Below are 19,206 nucleotides of genomic sequence, written 5' to 3'. Positions count from 1 at the left end.
CTCATGGGTCCCCGGAACAAAGAAAAAAAAAATGGAAGTGAACGAGGTATAAGAGGTATTTTTTAATTTGCTTTGCCCTATGCCTTGACTCACAAATATGGTAAATGGTAAATGGCCTGTATTTGATATAGCACCTTCTAGAGTCCTGGAACCCCCCAAGGCGCTTTACAACACAATCAGTCATTCACCCATTCACACACTGGTGGGGATGAGCTACGATGTAGCCACAGCTGCCCTGGGGCGCACTGACAGAGGCGCCACCGGTCCCTCCGACCACCACCAGCAGGCAACGTGGGTTAAGTGTCTTGCCCAAGGACACAACGACAGCGACAGACTGAGCGGGGCTCAAACCTGCAACCTTCCGATTACGGGGCGAGCGCTTAACTCCTGTGCCACCGTCGCCCACATTCTTGCTTTATTAAAAATAATGACCTTTAACATTTTTTTCATTGACTTGATTCATAATATTTAATCACATTTGATTTAAACATACCCTTAAACTTTACCACTGTTGAACAATCTTTTTGCTCCTCGTCTAATTTATTCCACACATCAACCATAACACTAAATACAAAGTTGTTTCATTTTAGTTCTTACTTTAGGCTTTCTAAACACTTTATACCCTCTGAGATCATAAACACACTCTGATCTGGAACAGATCCTGAATTTGTTTTGGCATCAAATTATTCATCACTTTATACATACATTGTGCTGTTCTAAATGTAACTAATTCCCTTAGCTTTAATACTTTTAAACGAATAAAAAGTAAATGTGTGTGCTCTCTACAAGCTGCTTTGTTTACAAGTCGAATTACTCTCTTCTGAATTATAAACAAAGGCTTTAAGTGGGTTTCGTAGGTGTTTCCCCACATTTCAACACAATACATGAAATAAGGCAGAATTAAAGAACAATACAAAAGATATAAAGCTTTTTCATCTAAAAATTATTTAACTTGATAGAGAACTGCTAATGATTTAGATAACTGTAATTGAGTCAATATGCGGTTTCCAACTTAACTTTTTCCTAAGGTTACACCAAGAAATTTTATTTCATTCACTCTTTCAATTTCTGTATTATTTATTTTGAGATGTGTATCCACTGTAATTGCTCTATTAGTAAATATGATACATTTTGTTTTATTTAAATTTAAAGTTAATTTATTTAAGTTAAACCAACACTTTAATGCATTTAATTCTTTCTCAACCTTGTCCATTAATGTTATTAAATCTTTCCCAAAACTTAGAACATTAGTATCATCTGCAAATAGTATGAAATACAATGTTTTAGAAACTAAACATATGTCATTAATATAAAGAATAAACAACAAGGGACCTAACACTGACCCCTGTGGGATCCCGGTGGTCACTGTCAGTAGCTGTGAATTAGTGTTGTTAATGTGGCCGTATTAGAGTCTGTTCTCTAAATAACTCTTAATCCAGTAATAGGCCACACCCCTGATGCCATATCTACACAATTTTTTTGATTAATAAGTCATGATTGACAGTATCAAAAGCTTTGGTCAGGTCTAAGAACACCCCAACAGCATATTGTTTGTTGTCAGTTGCATCAGATATTTTCTCCACTAGATCAACAATTGCCAGAGAAGTTGTCCAATCACGTCTGAAACCATATTGCTGTTCAGAAAGAATATCATGATGCTCAATAAGGTCATACAATCTTTTATGAAATATTGTTTCTAGTATTTTGGAGAATTGAGATAAAATAGAAATCGGTCTGTAATTAGAAAATTCATGTTTGTCTCCAGCCTTATAGATAGGAATGACTTTTGCAACCTTCATCCTTTCAGGAAATCTTCCTGATTGGAGAGACTGATCACAAATATGTGTAAGGGGTTTGGCTATAATCTCAATGATTTCTTTTAAAACAGACATATCAAATCCATGCAAATCTGCTGACTTTTTACTTTGAATTTTTTTAACAAGTGTTATAACTTCATTTTCATTTGTGCCTTGAATAAATATGGCTTTATCTACATTTGTTATTTTCCTTACAGCATCAGCATCTAATCTAGTATTTGCTATATCCTTTGCCAAATTTGGCCCAATTTCGGTAAAATACTTATTGAATTCATTTGCTATTTCTTTAGACTGATAAATTTCGACTGATAAATTTCTTGATTGTCTTTTGTTAGAAAAATATTTGGAAGACTATTGATGCCACTACCCTTTTTTATTATATCATTTAATATGTGCCATGTATTTTTAATGTTAGATTTATTTCCTTCCCATAAATTACTATAATAATTTCTTTTACTAGATCTCATAATATTTATTAATTTATTCTTGTATATCTTATATTTCTGTTCTGCTTCCTCCATTCTTTTCTTTAAAAAGTCTTTATATGGCTTTATTTTTTTTCTGCAAGCCTTCTGAGTCCCCTTAGTTATCCACGGCTTTTAGCATATTTATTCTTATTCACCTTATAAAGCAATGGGCAATTTTTTCCATAAAGAGAAGTTACAATATTTAAAAAATTTCCATAAGCCATATTTACATCTTCCACATAAACCTCCTCCCAATTTTGTTCCATTAAGTCAGCTTTAAATGAATTTACTGCTTTTTGACTACAAATCAGATGTCGGTATATATGGAACTGTTCCATAGGGTACAGTGTGTCCCCTAAAAAATTTTCCAGCTGTAGCGGTGTGGCCGGCCGGCCAGCGGGGGTGGGGGGGGGGGGGGGAAGAAATTATGACACGTCTCTAAATAAAGTAAAATTTTCCAGTGCAGAGTGGAGACAACCCATAGAAGCACCGATTTGATCTCATTTCAGAGAAAAATAGAACAGGTCAGATGCACCTAATAAATAAAATTACTAACAAACTCAGGAATCTGTTTCTTTGCTTCACTGTTCTGGTCCTGAGAATATCACTAATGCGGATCAAAGGAGATACACGGACGAATGCACCTCTTATTTATTATATGGAAACTACATTTACTGCAGCTGGCAGAGGCAGAGATTGTTTCTATTGATACACAGAATTTACAGAATCATTTTAAATGTTAATGGGGAAGACTGCAGGAGGGAGCGGTAAAATACAGGGGGACCCCAGCAAAAACAAGAAACTTTACGAGTCTGATGAAACCCGCTGGTTTTCCATCAGGCCGTCACGGGGCAGCTCCAACGACCCAGTGGCTGTGCTGGGTCAATGTTATCGAGCTCAGTCCGGCTCGGCAGAGGGTGAACGAGCCGAGGCGACGTCGTGCTCTGCCTAAGAAGAGGTGTTATTTTCCCATTTCAGAAGAAGCGTCCAACGTGTTTTTACGCTTTCTCCGAGACATGTCACATCGCTAAGTTGTTAGCGCCACACGCTAACACGTCAATAGTGCAGCGTAGCCTGCTGGAGGTTTTAAGGGTTCAGATGAAAACACCCGACCTCTCAGGCTGCTCACACATCGATCTTAAGTTGTCGCTGTTGCGCTCACACCGTAATACAGTATTAGATGCGGTTAAAGTCAGACATGAAAAAATAAATAAATTTTACATGAATAAGTGATGCTTACCCTGGTGGGGGGAGGAAAACCTGTCAAGATCGTCAACACTCATTTATCTTAATGCTATTGAAACATGTAAACCAAAAAGCGTTATATCCACTGCTACCTTTCTAATTTTAAACTCAGTAACTTATGCTGTAACTTCACCTTGCCCTGCCTGCTCCTTGCTGCCTGCCGGCTGTGATCACAAGCGACAACATAGTAGTTCCCTCTGCTTCTTCGGGAAACAGCGCAAAAAAAAACTTGGGATCTTGTAGGCGTGGCGGTGGGATTTCAGCCGTGGCGGGCCGCCACGGCTACGCCTATGTAAGGGAAACCCTGCGGTAGGGCTGGAATGATAATCAATAAATCATTTAATAGTACGATTGTTGAAAATGAACTCCTTAATTTTTTACAGCCTTAATATGTCGGTCTTTGTCAGACATGTGACCTGCATGTCAACCACACCCCCTTAGCGCCATTTAAGGTGTATGACTCGCATTGATAAGGGAAGCCGCAGCTGAAGTTGAAGCAGAAAAAGAATCAAAAGGATGGATAAAAAGGACAAGGACGAACGCATCCTTTACAGGCATAAACTTCTGAAGGAGGCTAGAGATCGGTATTTTCAGATGTTGTCTACAGTCAATAACGTTGATCTCAGTGACCTCAAAGGAAACACGTAGGGCTGGACGATAATTCAATAGTTCAATATTATCTATCGATAGACATGTGGTGCGATAGAAACAAGACAGGTCGATAAAAATTTGATAAAGTTTCCTTTTTTTATTATAACCCTTTTTTCATTATAACCTATCAGGTAGCAGCATACTAGACTCACTACTTACTCCTAACCAATCGAAACCACAGACTCGGCTACGTCACCAGGCCCTCCCCTCTCAAACCAAAACAGAGCATGAGGCAGCAAGATGTCGCAGCGAGAAGAGGCGGAGAAAAAATAAAAATACCAAAAACAAAATGACCAGGGCTGCACGTAAAATATATTTTCTACAATTTTGTCAATATTTTTCAATAATTATCAATATCCATCAATATAAAAAATGTAATTGAAATAAATTGAAATTTAGCCCTGTTGTGAACTCGCACTCAGTCCAGGGTGTACCCCACCTGATTGCCCATTGATTGCAGGAGATAAGCAAATCTGTGGTGTTGGTGGCAGAATGTTCCATTCTTCATTCTAATGGCTGGAATGTTGTTCTTTTGTGTTTTCTATGCTTTTTTAACAGGAGTTGCTGAGTATTTGACCGATTTTTGGTTTGGTAAAAAGACCAAATGGAGAGGAAAAGGTCTTGGGAAAAGTCCAGTTGTGCAGAAGAAGAAGAAGAAAAAGAGGAGCAAGTGGAACAAAAACACGAGGCTGGAAAAGATAGCCAAACAACGAGTTACACATATGATGATGATGAGGAAAAAGACGATTATGAAGATTACGAATATGGTGATGATGATGGGAAGGATGGAATGGGTTTCAGTGAAGATGATGATGATGACGATGGCAATGATGATCCTCCTTCTGATCATGATTATGGTGATGATGATGATGCTGAGGATGATGATGGTGATCCTCCTGATCATGATTTTAGTGATGATGATGATGATGATCCTTCTGATCATGGTTTTGAGGTTGATGATGATGGGAGGGAGGACTGGGGTGAAGTTAATTATGATGAGGAGGATGAGGATGATGATGATGGTGATGAGGAGGACTGGGAGGGGAATCATCACTTTGATGGTGACTACAAAAAGAAGGATGAAGGCCATCATAACCAAGTTTCACCAGGAGAGAGTAAGTCTTTATTTGAAATCATCACATCTTTTACTTTGCCAACATGTTTTTGAGAATAAACTTCTTAGCATAGGAAGTTAAAGCTGTTATAGCGAATCTGCAATCAAGCTAGGTTTTGATCGCAAACAGTCACGGAACACTCACCCCTCTCCTCGGGCGTCTTCTCTGGTTCCGGAACCAGAAACCTGCATTGCCAGAGGAAATGAGATAGCGCTAAACACCAGTCGCCATTTTCTACGTCTAAACGTCTTTTGTTGTCCGTGACATCAAATGGTATTTTTCTTTTTGGGACATTGGTAGTTTGTTCTGAAGTTGAAGTTATAGCAGCCTGCTGTTTCTCCTTCTCTGGTATTGAGCGGAGACAGTGTTGCCAACTTAGCAAATTTGTCACCATTTCTAACGCCTTTTCAGACCCCCTTAACGACATTTTTTTCAAAAAAGCGCCTAGCGACAAATCTGGTGACATTTCTGACCCTCTCAGCTACTTTGACTACAACTTTGTAGCCGACTTTACCTGCAGATTAGAGATGCATCTGAAGCGACAGGACCGTCCTTCCTTCCAGAGGATCAGAAAGAAAATGATCTGCGCATGTGCTTGCAGCATGATCACACTACCCCCGTTGGCCAATCAAACCTTTTGTGGGTTTTCACAAGTCTTTGAGATAGCCACCGGAGCTACATAAAGGGCGACCGCTCCTTCCGCCATCCTGCCGCATTTCGGCAGCTGAGCTCGGCTGGCACTGGCAGGCAGCGTCGCACCCACACATGGCTTCCCACCACTTGTGGTGCATTCAAGGAACATTGGAACTCTAAGATGAGTTCAATAACATGGCACATTTAAAACTTTTATAAAAAACAGAATAATACTGTAAGTCATTGGCAGGTCATTGGCAGTTTGCATATAACGTTTCTGAATACTAAATATGACCTTCTTTTTACACAAAAGTACTAAAAACAACAAAACCAAACAAAAACAAAATATGTTATATATATATATATATATATATATATATATATATATATATATATATATATATATATATATATATATGTACCGTAAATCCTCTAATACAGGCCCGGGCCTGTATTTGACTCAAGCTCATCAAGCTCCAGGCCTTTATTGGAAGGAGGGCCAGTATTAGAGGCAGGCCTCTATTTCTATTTGAGCAAAATGAACTAATGGTTCGCTGGAGTTTTTGACAATTAAAATTGCGCCCACATTTTCAAAGTTAAACACTTTTCTTTTAACAACGGTAGTTCCTGCTTCAGCCCTCTCCCCCCCCCCTGCACAGCGGCGCAAATTCACTGATGCGCCTGCAGCCTCTCGGAGTTCCTGCTGCTCTAAACATTAAAATAATTATTTCATTTTCTGTTCCTCACTTCTGAATACTTTCAATGGTGTTTGTTTGTTGCAACCAGCAGGTACAAAAACTAACTTGTTTTTATTTGACTATTTTTCTGTCCTGTCTGTTTATTATCTTCCTGCATCTCCTCTCAGTCCTAAAGAAAAACTGCTGCCTGGGTTCATATATATTCACCTTATGAGTTACCTTTGAACTGCAGTTCTAAAAGATCTACCGACCGCAAAAACAGCGGAGCGCTCCCTGTTTGGCGGCCGTATCAGTGATCAGTGCGTCGGAGGACAAGGTGATGCGCGCAGCGTCCCGCTCCACAGCATGCAGCGAAACGCATCAGGCGCAAATAAAAGACAGAAAACATTAAAGGAAATGAACTGACATGAATGGTCGCGTGTTAAATTAGTTTTTGAGGTGGCGACACCTGATTGTTACTGTGGCCGTGCTCAGGAGGCAGATCTACGACCGCGAAAACAGCGGAGCGCTCCCTTCTTGCCGGCCGCATCAGTGATCTGTGTGTCGGAGGACAAGTTGATGCGCCCCGCTCCACAGCAGCGATACACATCAGGCGCAAATAAAAGACAGAAAACATTAAAGGAAATGAACCGACATGAACGATCGCGTGTCAGTACCTACGGTCTGGCACAGTGCGTTGCTGATCACAGAGAATGTGATCATACGATAATTCAATAGGGAGCGTGGTTTCACAGACGCGGAAGTGATAGCGTCGGTGAAACGCCGGCTGATCTAGGAAACCCCCGAGCGTTCGAGCGTCAACGAAGTGACACGGAAATGCCGGGCTTTCCAGAAGTAAGAAAGATAACTTACTATGAGCTGATAGTTCGTTGGATTGATTGGTAGGTTGGAAACTCTGATCATGAATCTGAAGAAACGATGACTGAGTGGTGAGCTGGAAAGGCGACTTCCGTTTATAGCCGCGGTTTGTGACGTAGGTGCGACGTGGCGGGAATCCCCGCGAGGGGCATGCTGGGAGTCCCTACTTCGCGGATTTTCACCTATCGCGGCCAGGTCTGGAACGCATCTGCCGCGATAAACGAGGGATTACTGTAGTTCATACACCCCCTACTGCTGCTCTCCAGAGTGTTCTGCAGCATAATCAGCACGTTCTCTTTGAACTTGATAGTGTAATGACCTGGCTGGGGTTGTAAGCCAGGTGCATTCTGGGTATTGTGTTATATGTGTTTCCTATCGTTCTGCTAGTTCCTATGTGCTGATTTGCGTGTTGTGTGAGCGTTATGTACTGGGACGTAATTATGGGGGGGGGGACGGGTGGGACATGTCCCCCCCACTTTTTCAAAAGGCAGTTTTGGTCCCCTGCACTTTTTTCCGTCCAAAAACAATATTACGCTCCATTAAATGGATTTGGTTGAGCACTAGGACCGAAACGGAAACCGGTTTCCTATTAGACCCGCCCAAAAGCTAATCTATTGGCTCTGCTGATACTTGCTAACGTATTATTGGCTGTTGCTGCTGTCACTCAAGTTGTAAACAGTCAGAACGTGCTCACGTTGTTTTGCTAGTTTGGAGCCGCTAGGGAACACCGGTACTGAGTCACATCGTCAACTAGACGCTGTGTAATATCAGAGCTCAGCTCAGCTTCCATTACATAACATTTGAATAAGTGTTCATTTGTGAGTCTTTGGTAGTTAGGCACAGCCAGGAGGCAGCATGTCAAGAAAACGAAAAGTGGATATGAGAGACTTCTTTCAAAGTCAAAACGTAAGTTGGAACATGTGACACCCCTGCATTAAGCTCAGACTCACCTCCTCCTTCACACACATACTCAAAACTAACTTTTACAAACTCATCTCCTCCACATAACTGACTCCTCAGACACAATTTATTCGTATTATTATAATAATTATTTTTTTATTATTACTATTATCATCATAATTATTATTACTAGTAGTAGTAGTAGTAGAAGTGTAACTTCAAAACTTTTATCATTTAACTTTATTGTAAACTTATCTATTGCAATGCATATTTTCACATTAAAAAGCTCTGAAAAATGAACAGTATCATCATCGTCAACAGATTTTTTAAGCTTAATGTCAAAGATGTACACTTTTCATTAGATTTATCTTATTTTTTCCATTTATTTTTTGTGTGTTGAAATGCAACAACTGTTTAAACACTTTTAAGGGAAAAAAACATATTTAATATGTTTTTATACACTCAAATGTTAGGGTGATGATCATGTGTAAAACATTAGTTCAGCATGTCCTCTAACACAGCAAATGAACAAACGGCCAGATCTCAGGAGGGACCGTTTATGTATAAATAATTTTTATACTTTTGACTAGGCCTGGGAAAGTAACAAATTTTGCTGGACGATATTTTGTCCAACAAATTGTTGATGATAAACGATATCATTGTCAACATTATCTAGACCAAAATAACCACTAATATAATGTTAATATATCATAATAATGCAAGTACACCCTTTAAAATGCAACAAATAAACCTTCATTTAACATTGAAATGTCCAGAACTAGAACTACTAAATGAATAAAAATAACAAACAAAAATTAAATAAAAAAGGAATCTCACTCCCTGTTAGAAAATGTTGCACCAAAAACAATAAAAAAAAGACCCAAAACAATAAATACAATGGCCTATCCATTGTCAACAGCCAAAACTGCACTTCAATAATGATAATAAATAAAAATAATAATAGAGTTGTACATTTTTTAACTTTGATATATATATATATATATATATATATATATATATATATATATATATATATATATATATATATATAGAGGATGGAAAAATTATTGAGATGGGCACGTGACGTAAAAAAGGGGTCTTTACATAACACCCCCCACCCCAAATCCGCACAAGCCTGCTGTGTCCCCCCCACTTCTGAAATCAAAATTTCGTCCCTGGTTATGTAAGCCACAGGGAAGGTGATGTGTGTTCTGTGGAGCGGGTTGAATTAGCATGGTTAACTGACACCGTGACTCTGTGTGGTAGGAGCGTGATAGAGGATCGTGTCTGTAGCGTTACAAAGCGTTGAAGAAAAAGTCTAATAAAGGTCTGCGTGAACCCCTACTGCCTCCTGCTGGTTGATTTGGGGACTGTAACCCTGCCGCTGGGACGCTTGTACTTGCTTGTTGCCACATTCCACCCGGCCACAATAAGAGACCGGCCATTATTTACCTCCGCTGACTCCGACACCGGCCAAAATTGGAGGCCTGTATTAGAGGATTTACGGTATGTATATATATATATATATATATATATATATATATATATATATATATATATATATATATATATATATATATATATTATCTTTTAGGTCAATATATAGCACTGAATCACAACAGAAGAAGACATCTCAAGGCACTTGAAACTACAACAGAAAATTCATTTTAATTCAATCATACATACATTCCTATCAATTTAATATTTTTGTGTTTGAGTTCCATTCTCTTCAGACAAAATATAAATATTCCTTCCATTTTTTTGTGCCATCTTTCCTTGATGTTTTAAAGGCTGCTGTTTTGTATTCTATGGGGTTTTTATTTTAATAAAGTATTAAAAAAGAAATAAAATAATTTTTTTAATAAAATCACGTGGGTTTTATTTAATTTACTGTACAAGACTGGTGACGTCATGACGCAAACCAGATGACGTCATTGTGTCGTATGCAAATTAGCACGTGACGTCATTTGACGACATCTAGTGACTTTTGGGGGGAACTTCAGCTACTTTCAGTCAAAAACAGTTGGCAACACTGAGCGGAGAACCTCTCTCACCAGTGGTGTTCTAAATACATAAGTGTGTAATGAGTGGAGGACCCTGGAAAGTGCGGTGGTTTGGCGAGACTGAAAACCGGATGGTCCAATGGTTTCTTTTGGTCCCAGTCGTGCCATGGGGGATGTTTTCAGACAAATGCCAGAGAACCAATTAATTTGTTTTTTTAATTCTCCATGATTGAAGCTATGCCAGAATCATCAACATATATACCGGACAATGCATTTCCATAGGCTCCAATAATAAGTTTTAAGCCAAAATGGGAGGTGGCCGCCTAGATCATTTAAACCAAAAACATGTTTTGGAACCAGACTGTAAACATGTTTATTTCTGCTGTGAAATTGGTATTTTTAACATGGGAGTCAATGAGGATTTGCTCGCTTCTGACACCAGCCCCTAGTGCAGGGGGTGCGCGAGCTGCCGCTAGGGGGTGCACGAGGTGAAAAGTGTAATGGCTGCGGAGCTCAGAGAAGTCTGTCAAAAGTCACCATTAGCGTAGCCAGAAACTCATTTCTGGGTGGGCCTAAGAAAATGTAAGTGGGCCCAATAAACGTAATTGAAAACAAGCATATTTTGCTTGTGTGTGTGTGTCCTCCGCACATGCCCTAGCTCAGGGGTCGGCAATCCGCGGCTCTGGAGCTGCATGCGGCTCTTCCATCCATCTGATGCGGCTCTCTGTGCTTGTAAAATAATGAATGGATATTTAAATAAAAAGCTTTATATTTTACTGCATTAATTTTACATCTGTATGCCAATTCTAAATGTAAAGATTGTCTGCGTAAACCTGAACAGTTCCAACCCGGTCTACTGTGTGACCGGGTTGACGCGTCACGCTTGTGCGTAATCATATGCGCTTTCTGAGCTGAAGATGATGTGGAGACAGGAACAAGCACAATTCAGCCAAAGTTTCATCATCAGGGAACATTTTCCAAGTGACAAGTCTCTCTGAGAGACCGGGTTTGGAAAACTCTCGCTTCAGTGGAAGGAATCTTCCCGCATGCGCTCTGGTTCTGCGACGTGCTCCAAGCCCCTCTCCACATCTTCAGCTCGCTGTACACCTTATGTACTCGCTGACAGTGAGCTGCGCTGAGCGGTGTCCAGCTCAGATGTTCAGAAGGAAATCTTTTCTTGGGTGATTTAGCTACATCTGCGATTTGCGAAACTAATAAAGTGTCAGTTCGTCTGCATGCGTCGGGGTAATTCTTTCTATTCTTTCTCCTTCAAAATAAACGGTCAAATACGGGAACTGTCCGGTCAACACAACACATGCCCTGCTTTTAACTTTTCTGTTTTCTTGTGAAAATTGTTACAAATTTAACTTGATTAACACCAGAGCCAGGCGCACTGCACCGTTATCTCCGTCACTGTAAATGAGGGAAAAACAAAATGATCGGATCCTTTTCTGACCTTCCCCACCTACAAAGTTTAATTACAACAATCAAACGTGACAGAGCCTGGATATATATATATATATATATACATATATATATATATATAACCATGCCCTGATGTGGGGCTGGGGGGTGCGTCAACATGGTCGGGACATAGAAGGGGGTGCGCGGCTAAATAAGTTTGGGAACCACTGCCCTAGTGGATGAGGGTGGAACTGCAATTTTTGTCACTTCCGTGTTAGCCTCATTTTCAGACCCGAATTATGGGGGCTTGGTTAGAATGTTGTTAAGAGGCATGAAAAAATGTGTTCTTTTGTTTTCCTGATTTCCTATAGCAGCTTTAAATCCCAACAGGTAAAATGACTGGTTGTCATGCAACATACTGTTGATAAATAATTGTGTTTTAACCATATGGAACAGCACTTCTATGTGTTTTCTGTCTTCAAGCTCCAGGACTGTGGTCCATAACCTGTGGAGCCAAAAATGGCCTACTAGATATAGAAAGGCTGAAGCAAGGTAAGGAGAAAACACATTTGAATCTTCAGGATTAATTTTTCAAAATAATGTACCTCATACAACCTCAGATGTCTGATAACATAAAGGCAGACAGGTATAAACGCTGCATCATGTTCTAAAAAAAAGGCAGAAATGCTTCCTGTCAATCGTTCGTAGGCTGAGAACGTCGTTTTTACACCGTATCACAAATTTAGTGAATTTGGTTGATAGTAACAAAGTTTTTAAAGTTCAATGGTGCCACGTTTGTTAGCAGTGCCTGCTTTCTTTGTGGTCTTTTTTCTGGATCTCAGCTTTGTTCATTTTATTCTGCAAACAAATCTGTTTTACTGCTGATAACGTGAATGTGTTGCTTAGGTGAGAAATGTATTGAGAGTGAAGGACGCTGGTTCATTCCACCTGCCTTTGAGAACTTTGGAGGAAAAGGCACGGCTAAAAAATGGAAAGCTACCATATCACATAAAGGGAAATCTCTACAGTTTTGGTTTAAGGTAATTTTTGTGACTTTCTGTGCTTAAAATGTAGGGTAGGAGTTCCTGGAAGCTTTGCAAGCAAGTAATAAAATATTCATCCACCGGGGGGCTTGTTAGCAGTTTGATGGGTGGATTATGATCCAATGATCAGTCGTTTTTCAACACATCTTCTGCAGTGTCTTCTGCAGTGGTCACTGGCATAAGTGAACGCCTTGTGAGTCGTTCTCTCTAGGAAAAAAAAAAAAGCTCTGGCGCTAGAAGTGAGCCTGAGGAGAGGTGAGCAGAACACGGCAGGTTTTGTAGTCTTATTTCCTGAAATTCAAACATCTCTCCTCTGATTGGCTAACAGCAACACGACTCAACCACTGACTGTTCGCTTTGCAATGTTGATGTTTGGTCTTCACAAATAACAAAAGCCTGAAGGATTTTTATCTGTTATGGAGTTGCTAATGATAAAGATTAGCTTCTACTAGCCAAGACATGCTAAACCAACAACAGCTTTCCCTGTCGTGAGCCAAGATTGTTTTCAATGTGACGTGCAGCTGTCTGGCTTTTTGAATTCGAGCGCTTCCCTGTCTATTTTCTATAATGCAAAAGACTATTTTCACATTGAGCCTGCATGTTAAACTCAGAGTGACCAATCATATTTATGAAAAAAAAAGAAAAAAAAAAGGTAAAAAAAAAATACAGCTTTGGTCTTTAAGAATGAGATGCTTGCAATGATTGGATGAGGTTTTTCCAGGGTTGTAAATTTCAGAGAGAATTAAAATGATCACATTTTTGGACTAAACTATTATTGCATTGGTAGCCATCGTAATGTGAAGAGCATTTCAATCAAAATGGCAACAAATTCTGCAGGAAAAAAATCTCCTACCCCACCTTTTACAAAAAAAATAAATTATTATGTATCTATAACAATGGTCAATCTTTTCTTCAAGGCACTCGCGGAGTAGACGCTTCTCGTTTCGCTCCCTTATCTTTTTTTTTCCCCAAGGCTCTTTGTCCTGTCTGCCCACAGAGCGCTTCTCTGCATTTCTTCTGAAAACCCCTATTTTTACTAACCATGGATTTGATGAATTGGTCATTCAATGCGATTGATAAGATTTTTTCAACAATGAGAACGAAGCAGGGGGCTCCCACAGGTCCACAGGGGACACACCCAGTGGGATATATGTTGGATTCCTGGAAGGAGTGGAAGATCATATGTCTCAGCCAGCTGTCCATTGAGGACATCGAAGACGTGTGGATATTCGGCCTGATGATCACTGGATTTCTTTGATTGGAGTGGGAGGATATCTGGTTTTCTGGAGATTTGGGAAGATGGGAGCGATTGGAGGGCGACCCGCACCCACGGAAAGCACCGTCCATGTGGAGACTTCACAGACTGGGACGTTACTCGAGGTGAATCGTAAGCTGGACAATGTTCTAGCTGCGATACCGGTATTAGTGCGCAAAATGGATGTCATCTCAGAGAGAGTCACCGGACGGTATGGACAGGTTTAAAAACTAAATTGGCTTCACTGAAGGACTGGAATGATCAGTTTAAAGACTGAAGGCAGAGAGAAAAATTATCTCAGCCTGACCCAAACAAAGTCTTGTTATACGAATCTGACGCCCTGGTAGCCTTGAGTGGCTAGCAACAAACTCCCATGAAGGAATGCAGACAGATGCTGTGAAAACCCGACCCCCCCCCCCCCCCCCCCCGCCTTCGGATTGGTGGACTTCAGCCTGGTGAGGTCATCAACCTGCAGGAGTCAATGTGCTCTTTGCTTGTCCCAAGATCTCCCTCCCACCTTTGACTGTACAGCAGATGAGCGCCGTAGATGGCTGCTCTCGCTGGGGGAAACAGGACCCCAGCCCCCCCTGCCTTCCTATTGGAGTCTCATGTTATGTTGTGTTGTCTGAAGTAGTGTTGTCAAAAAAATCGATACCTAGATATAAATCGATACTAAAAGTGGTATCCAAATTAGATATTCCATCCCTGTGGTATCGATATTATGGACTATTATACACAGCCTTCTTCAAGTACGCCGACACGCACGACAGCCAGATGCCGTAAAGCAGCCTCCGCCTCCCAGACAAACAGAAGAAGAAGACGCCGCGTGGCTACATTGCAATTTCCCACGCGAGTTGTCTCAGATCCAAGTTTTGTCTGCCAAATAAATAAACAAAAACATAAACAGCAAATTTGGGAGGCGCTTCACAGCCCAACTTAATTAGCATACCAAGTCCGACACGTAGTTATATATTCACGCTTATGTGCTTAAAGGAAACTCCCGTTTATTGCAACCCAGACTTAATTTCTAGCATGCAGTACGTTTGTTTACTCACGCTGACAACTTTGGTGCTACTTGGATTCCCCGGGGTATTTAGATCCATCGGCGAATCGCCATCAGTGTATATCCGTATAATGGGTGCGGACGGGCACCCATGGTGCAGCCTCGAAATAAGACATTATCTGCACCAAAACATCTTCATGTCGAAAGGTTTTGTTAGGAATCATTAACATGATTCCCCTGTTCGTTTGGAGCGAGTCTGGGATTTCTAGGCGTGAACAGACTAGCTGCGGCTAATCTAACCAGTGCTTTTAATGACGTCACTGCCGTGCGCCAGTCTGTTTTTATTAAGATTACCGGTAGATGTACCTTTGTCCTACTGTGGAGAAATTCGTTTTCTCCCTTTATTGACCAACAGAGTTGTTCAAAAGTACAGAACAAAACATATGGCATTACATCTTATGACAAAAATGCACCTTAAACAGAGTTTAAGCAGCAAAACATCACTCTGCAAATAGTGTATATATAGTGAGACAATTCATGATTTAAAGTGTTAACTTTCGCCAGTTTTTGTATGCACTTTAAAAAAAATGCTGATACTTGAAAGGTTTAAGCACTTTACACTTAATGTTTGCAATATAAATTGAGGAATGTTATTATTTGAATAAACTTGTTCAATAAATTGGTGTTTTTAAATAGTATCGAAATCAAGTATCGAGTCCCCCCCCCCCCCAGTATCGAATCGAGTTTGAAATTTTAGGATCGTGACAACCCTAGTCTGAAGTCTGTTGCATATTTGTTGAGGTTTTTTTTTTTTTTGCAGAGCAAAGCTGCCCTCCTGGTGGGAGGGTAACTCTGAAGTGCCTTTTTTTCCCTCCACCTGACCCAATCCTCATGTAACCCTCTTATCTCTATTAATGTAGCGCGACTCAGGGTTGCGAATAACCAGTCACCAATTCTTGTCATGTGTCTTGCCCATGTATGTCTGATCTCTGAATTGTGTGTACTGAAACTCTAATTTCCCTCTGGGATTAATAAAGTATTGATTGATTGATTGATTGTATTGACTGATTGATTGATTGATTGATTGATTGATTGATTGATTGATTGATTGTCGTTCCTCACAGAAAGGTTTGCTGTCCACAAAGGGTTACAAAGGGTGGGGAGCCAAACCAAGGAAGGTCAGTGAGAAACAGCAACACGGTACGACAAAACATTTCTGTCACGCTGAATATTTATTCGTAAATCATTCAACAGAAGAAAATCCCGCCATCTAGTTCTGAGTTAGAAAGTGAAAAAACATCAAGCAGTGTTCAACAACAAAATACATCTTCAGGAGGTGAAGTCCCCACAGAAGAATCAGAGAAACTGTCTTCAAAGAACGGCGATGATGATGAAGGTGGCAAAGGTACAGGCGTTACAAAGCAGTTCATCAAAAAAGAAGAAGAAAAGAAGATAGATGACAGAGGTGAAGGAAAAAATGTAACCTCTGTAGACGCTGCAGGTATAAAACAGGAAGATAAACTGGTCCAGAGGGAAATGGGAGATGAGGATAAACCTGCAGATCACTCTCTCTCTAAAGGTGATTTTTCCTACAAAATCATCATTCTGAGAAATGCTACTGAAAGCTGTGTTGCTGTAATAACTTTTTGTGAATTAATTTCAGCACCTGACAAAACTGCACTGCAAACAAGGATGATGGAGATGTCCACAGCCTTTCCTTTGGTAAGATGGAGGGCTGATTTTTACCCTCGATATTGTCACACTTGCTCTGGTTTGGTGTTGTTACATCACCTCCCTGTTACTTGCAGCCACTGTGCTGGTTTTGAATGACCTTTTATGCAGGTTGCAGCCAATGTACAACACGATCAACTGGAATAGAGAAGGATGATCGTATGAAAAATGTAGCTTTAGTCTGGAAACGCTCCATTGACAACTCTCGGTCGTGGGACGGGTTCTACCGTTGTCTCAAACAATCTCTGCCTGCTACTGGATTATGAACAACGTGACATACTCACCACAATGGATGTCAGTAAACAAGGCGGTCTGCTGTTGAAGAAGGCGAAAACACATCCTTTTTTCTAAATAAAGGCCTTAAATACATCTATCTGCTCCTGACTGTAATAAAGTCCAGGTCCAAACAGTCCAAAATTCATGTAAAAGCTGTTTCAAATGAGCTGTCGCCATCTTGTTCCACTCTGTTGCATCATCCCGCCCACCAGACAAATAGAGGGCCCTGATTGGTCCACAAAGCAAATAAAGCACTGTGATTGACCCACAATTGTGGACCAGTCACAGCGCTCTATGGGTTTGAAACTCCTCTAGAGAGCTGTGATTGGCCAGCCAGAATGCTGCTAGGGCTGCGGAGTTTCCCACGGAGCGTTCCAAGATCAAAGTTTGCAAAGCAAGTATTTGGTCTAATTCACTTGGATATGAAGAATGTTGATCCCAGAATTAAAGTGGATTATGTTAGGTTGTCAGTTCTAACTCTCATAACACAGTCCATTTTAGTAACCAGATGTACACCTAGCTGCTGATTGAAGCACGGAACAGTGTACCAACACTCGGGTGCGACCATTGCTGTGACATGATGCCGGTGTAACGGAATCAAAGTGATGTAACTAACCAAAGTTGTATTTTAATACAGTGTTAGTAGTTCACTTTTTATAAACAGAAGAATAGGCTGTTTTTATCATCAGGGAGTTTAATTAAACACTCTGTAATGACTTTGAGACAATAAAAGAGAGAGAGATGGGATCGTTTGAGAATCTTTAATTTCTGAATTATAAATTCTAAACAATCTACCAGGACTACTCTGTGATGGATGAGAATGAATTCGGATGTTGTGTTGGTGCGTGTGTGTGAGTGCGTGTGTCTGGTTCAGATTCTCTAGGATGACGTAATCGAATCTGGTCGTCTTTGTTATGACTAGGTATCACGAGGCTTATAAAGTGATGACATGAGCCGCTATTTTGCCGTGTACGTACCCAGTGGGGTCTCCCAAGTAGATCAGGAATTGCCAGGTCTGGAAACCTCGGATGTACGGTGGAGCTGTCGGTGCAGCGATCACAACGTTTCAAAGCCCGTCTGGAGGGTTGACCCCGGTACCGTTCAGCGGCGTCAGCAGGTGCTCTTATTTTGAAAGGACGTCGTCTGGTTGTTAAACGACGAAAATCTCCCGTTTCACAGTTCTTAGTTTAAAGAAAACGCATCCGGCCAGGCTGCGCTTGTCTTTAGGATGATGGTGAACAGAACTGAAGTCAAGATGGAACTGACTTAAAATGGCGTTGCCTTGTTTTATATCTCTGAATTGTTGATAAGTTTCAGTAAAGTAGATTGGACACTTGAAGTCAACACCAGATTCTCCTGCGGCAGCCGAAAGCTCTGATTGGTTGGAACAATGTGTCATGCATTTCTATGGAGATGAGGATCAGTATGTCTGCACCGTAGTCCTGGTTTCATTAAACATAATTCATGACATATTTATTTCACAGATCATTCACTTGATTATTGTTGATCAACATCTGTTTTGCTTAATAATTTTAATCACAAATAAAGTACTTTGATTAGGTAAAGCTTCTTCTTCTCCTTCGGACTCTTCTCCTGGAATGTAAACAGTCTGAGGAACAACCCGACCTTGGTTTTTCTACACGGTGTTATTGTGCCCAGGGGCCAGCTGTATGGAGTTGAAAACCATGAACTTCATAACCTTACACCGGTCATCAAGATGCTCCCAGTCATGGGCGTAATTCACGCGGGGTACGTGTGGGACATGTCCCCCCCACTTCCCGTGACGATGCCCTCTGTCCCCCGCACTTTTTTTCAGCCGTTTTATGCGTTAATATGCGTAAACGCATTTTTCCGAGCCGTCTTTAAACGCACCTTAGGCTAACGCGAGCATCCAGTGCCAGTGGCAGTGTTGCCAACTTAGCAACTTTGTCGCCATTTCTAACGACTTTTCAGACCCCTTAACGACTTTATTTTTTGAAAAAGCGCATAGCGACAAATCTGGCGACATTTCTGACCCCCCTCAGCTACTTTGACTTCAACTTTGTAGCCGACTTTACCTGCAGATTAGAGATGCATCTGAAGCGACAGGACCGTCCTTCCTTCCAGA

General features: G+C 40.7%; 1 protein-coding gene across 3 annotated transcripts in view; it reads left to right on the top strand.

Annotated features, from left to right (window-relative positions):
* LOC107376381 (cilia- and flagella-associated protein 251) overlaps positions 1-19,206 on the top strand; it is a 29,856-nt gene that overhangs the window by 3,534 nt on the left and 7,116 nt on the right. For 2 of the 3 annotated variants that reach the window (XM_070542821.1, XM_070542823.1), the window contains exons 2-7: positions 4,739-5,295; positions 12,275-12,343; positions 12,698-12,831; positions 16,217-16,270; positions 16,347-16,671; positions 16,756-16,814. In XM_070542821.1, coding sequence (XP_070398922.1) covers positions 4,785-5,295; positions 12,275-12,343; positions 12,698-12,831; positions 16,217-16,270; positions 16,347-16,671; positions 16,756-16,814 — 1,152 coding nt within the window. In that variant the 5' untranslated portion in view covers positions 4,739-4,784. Of the gene's footprint in view, positions 1-4,738; positions 5,296-12,274; positions 12,344-12,697; positions 12,832-16,216; positions 16,293-16,346; positions 16,672-16,755; positions 16,815-19,206 lie in introns of all 3 variants that reach the window. The other variant, XM_070542824.1, reaches the window with a different exon arrangement.

Source organism: Nothobranchius furzeri, chromosome 12 (assembly GCF_043380555.1).
Source record: "Nothobranchius furzeri strain GRZ-AD chromosome 12, NfurGRZ-RIMD1, whole genome shotgun sequence".
Taxonomy (NCBI): Eukaryota; Metazoa; Chordata; class Actinopteri; order Cyprinodontiformes; family Nothobranchiidae; genus Nothobranchius; species Nothobranchius furzeri.
Note: the sequence above shows the minus strand (reverse complement) of the source record. Positions and strands in the feature narration are given on the sequence as shown.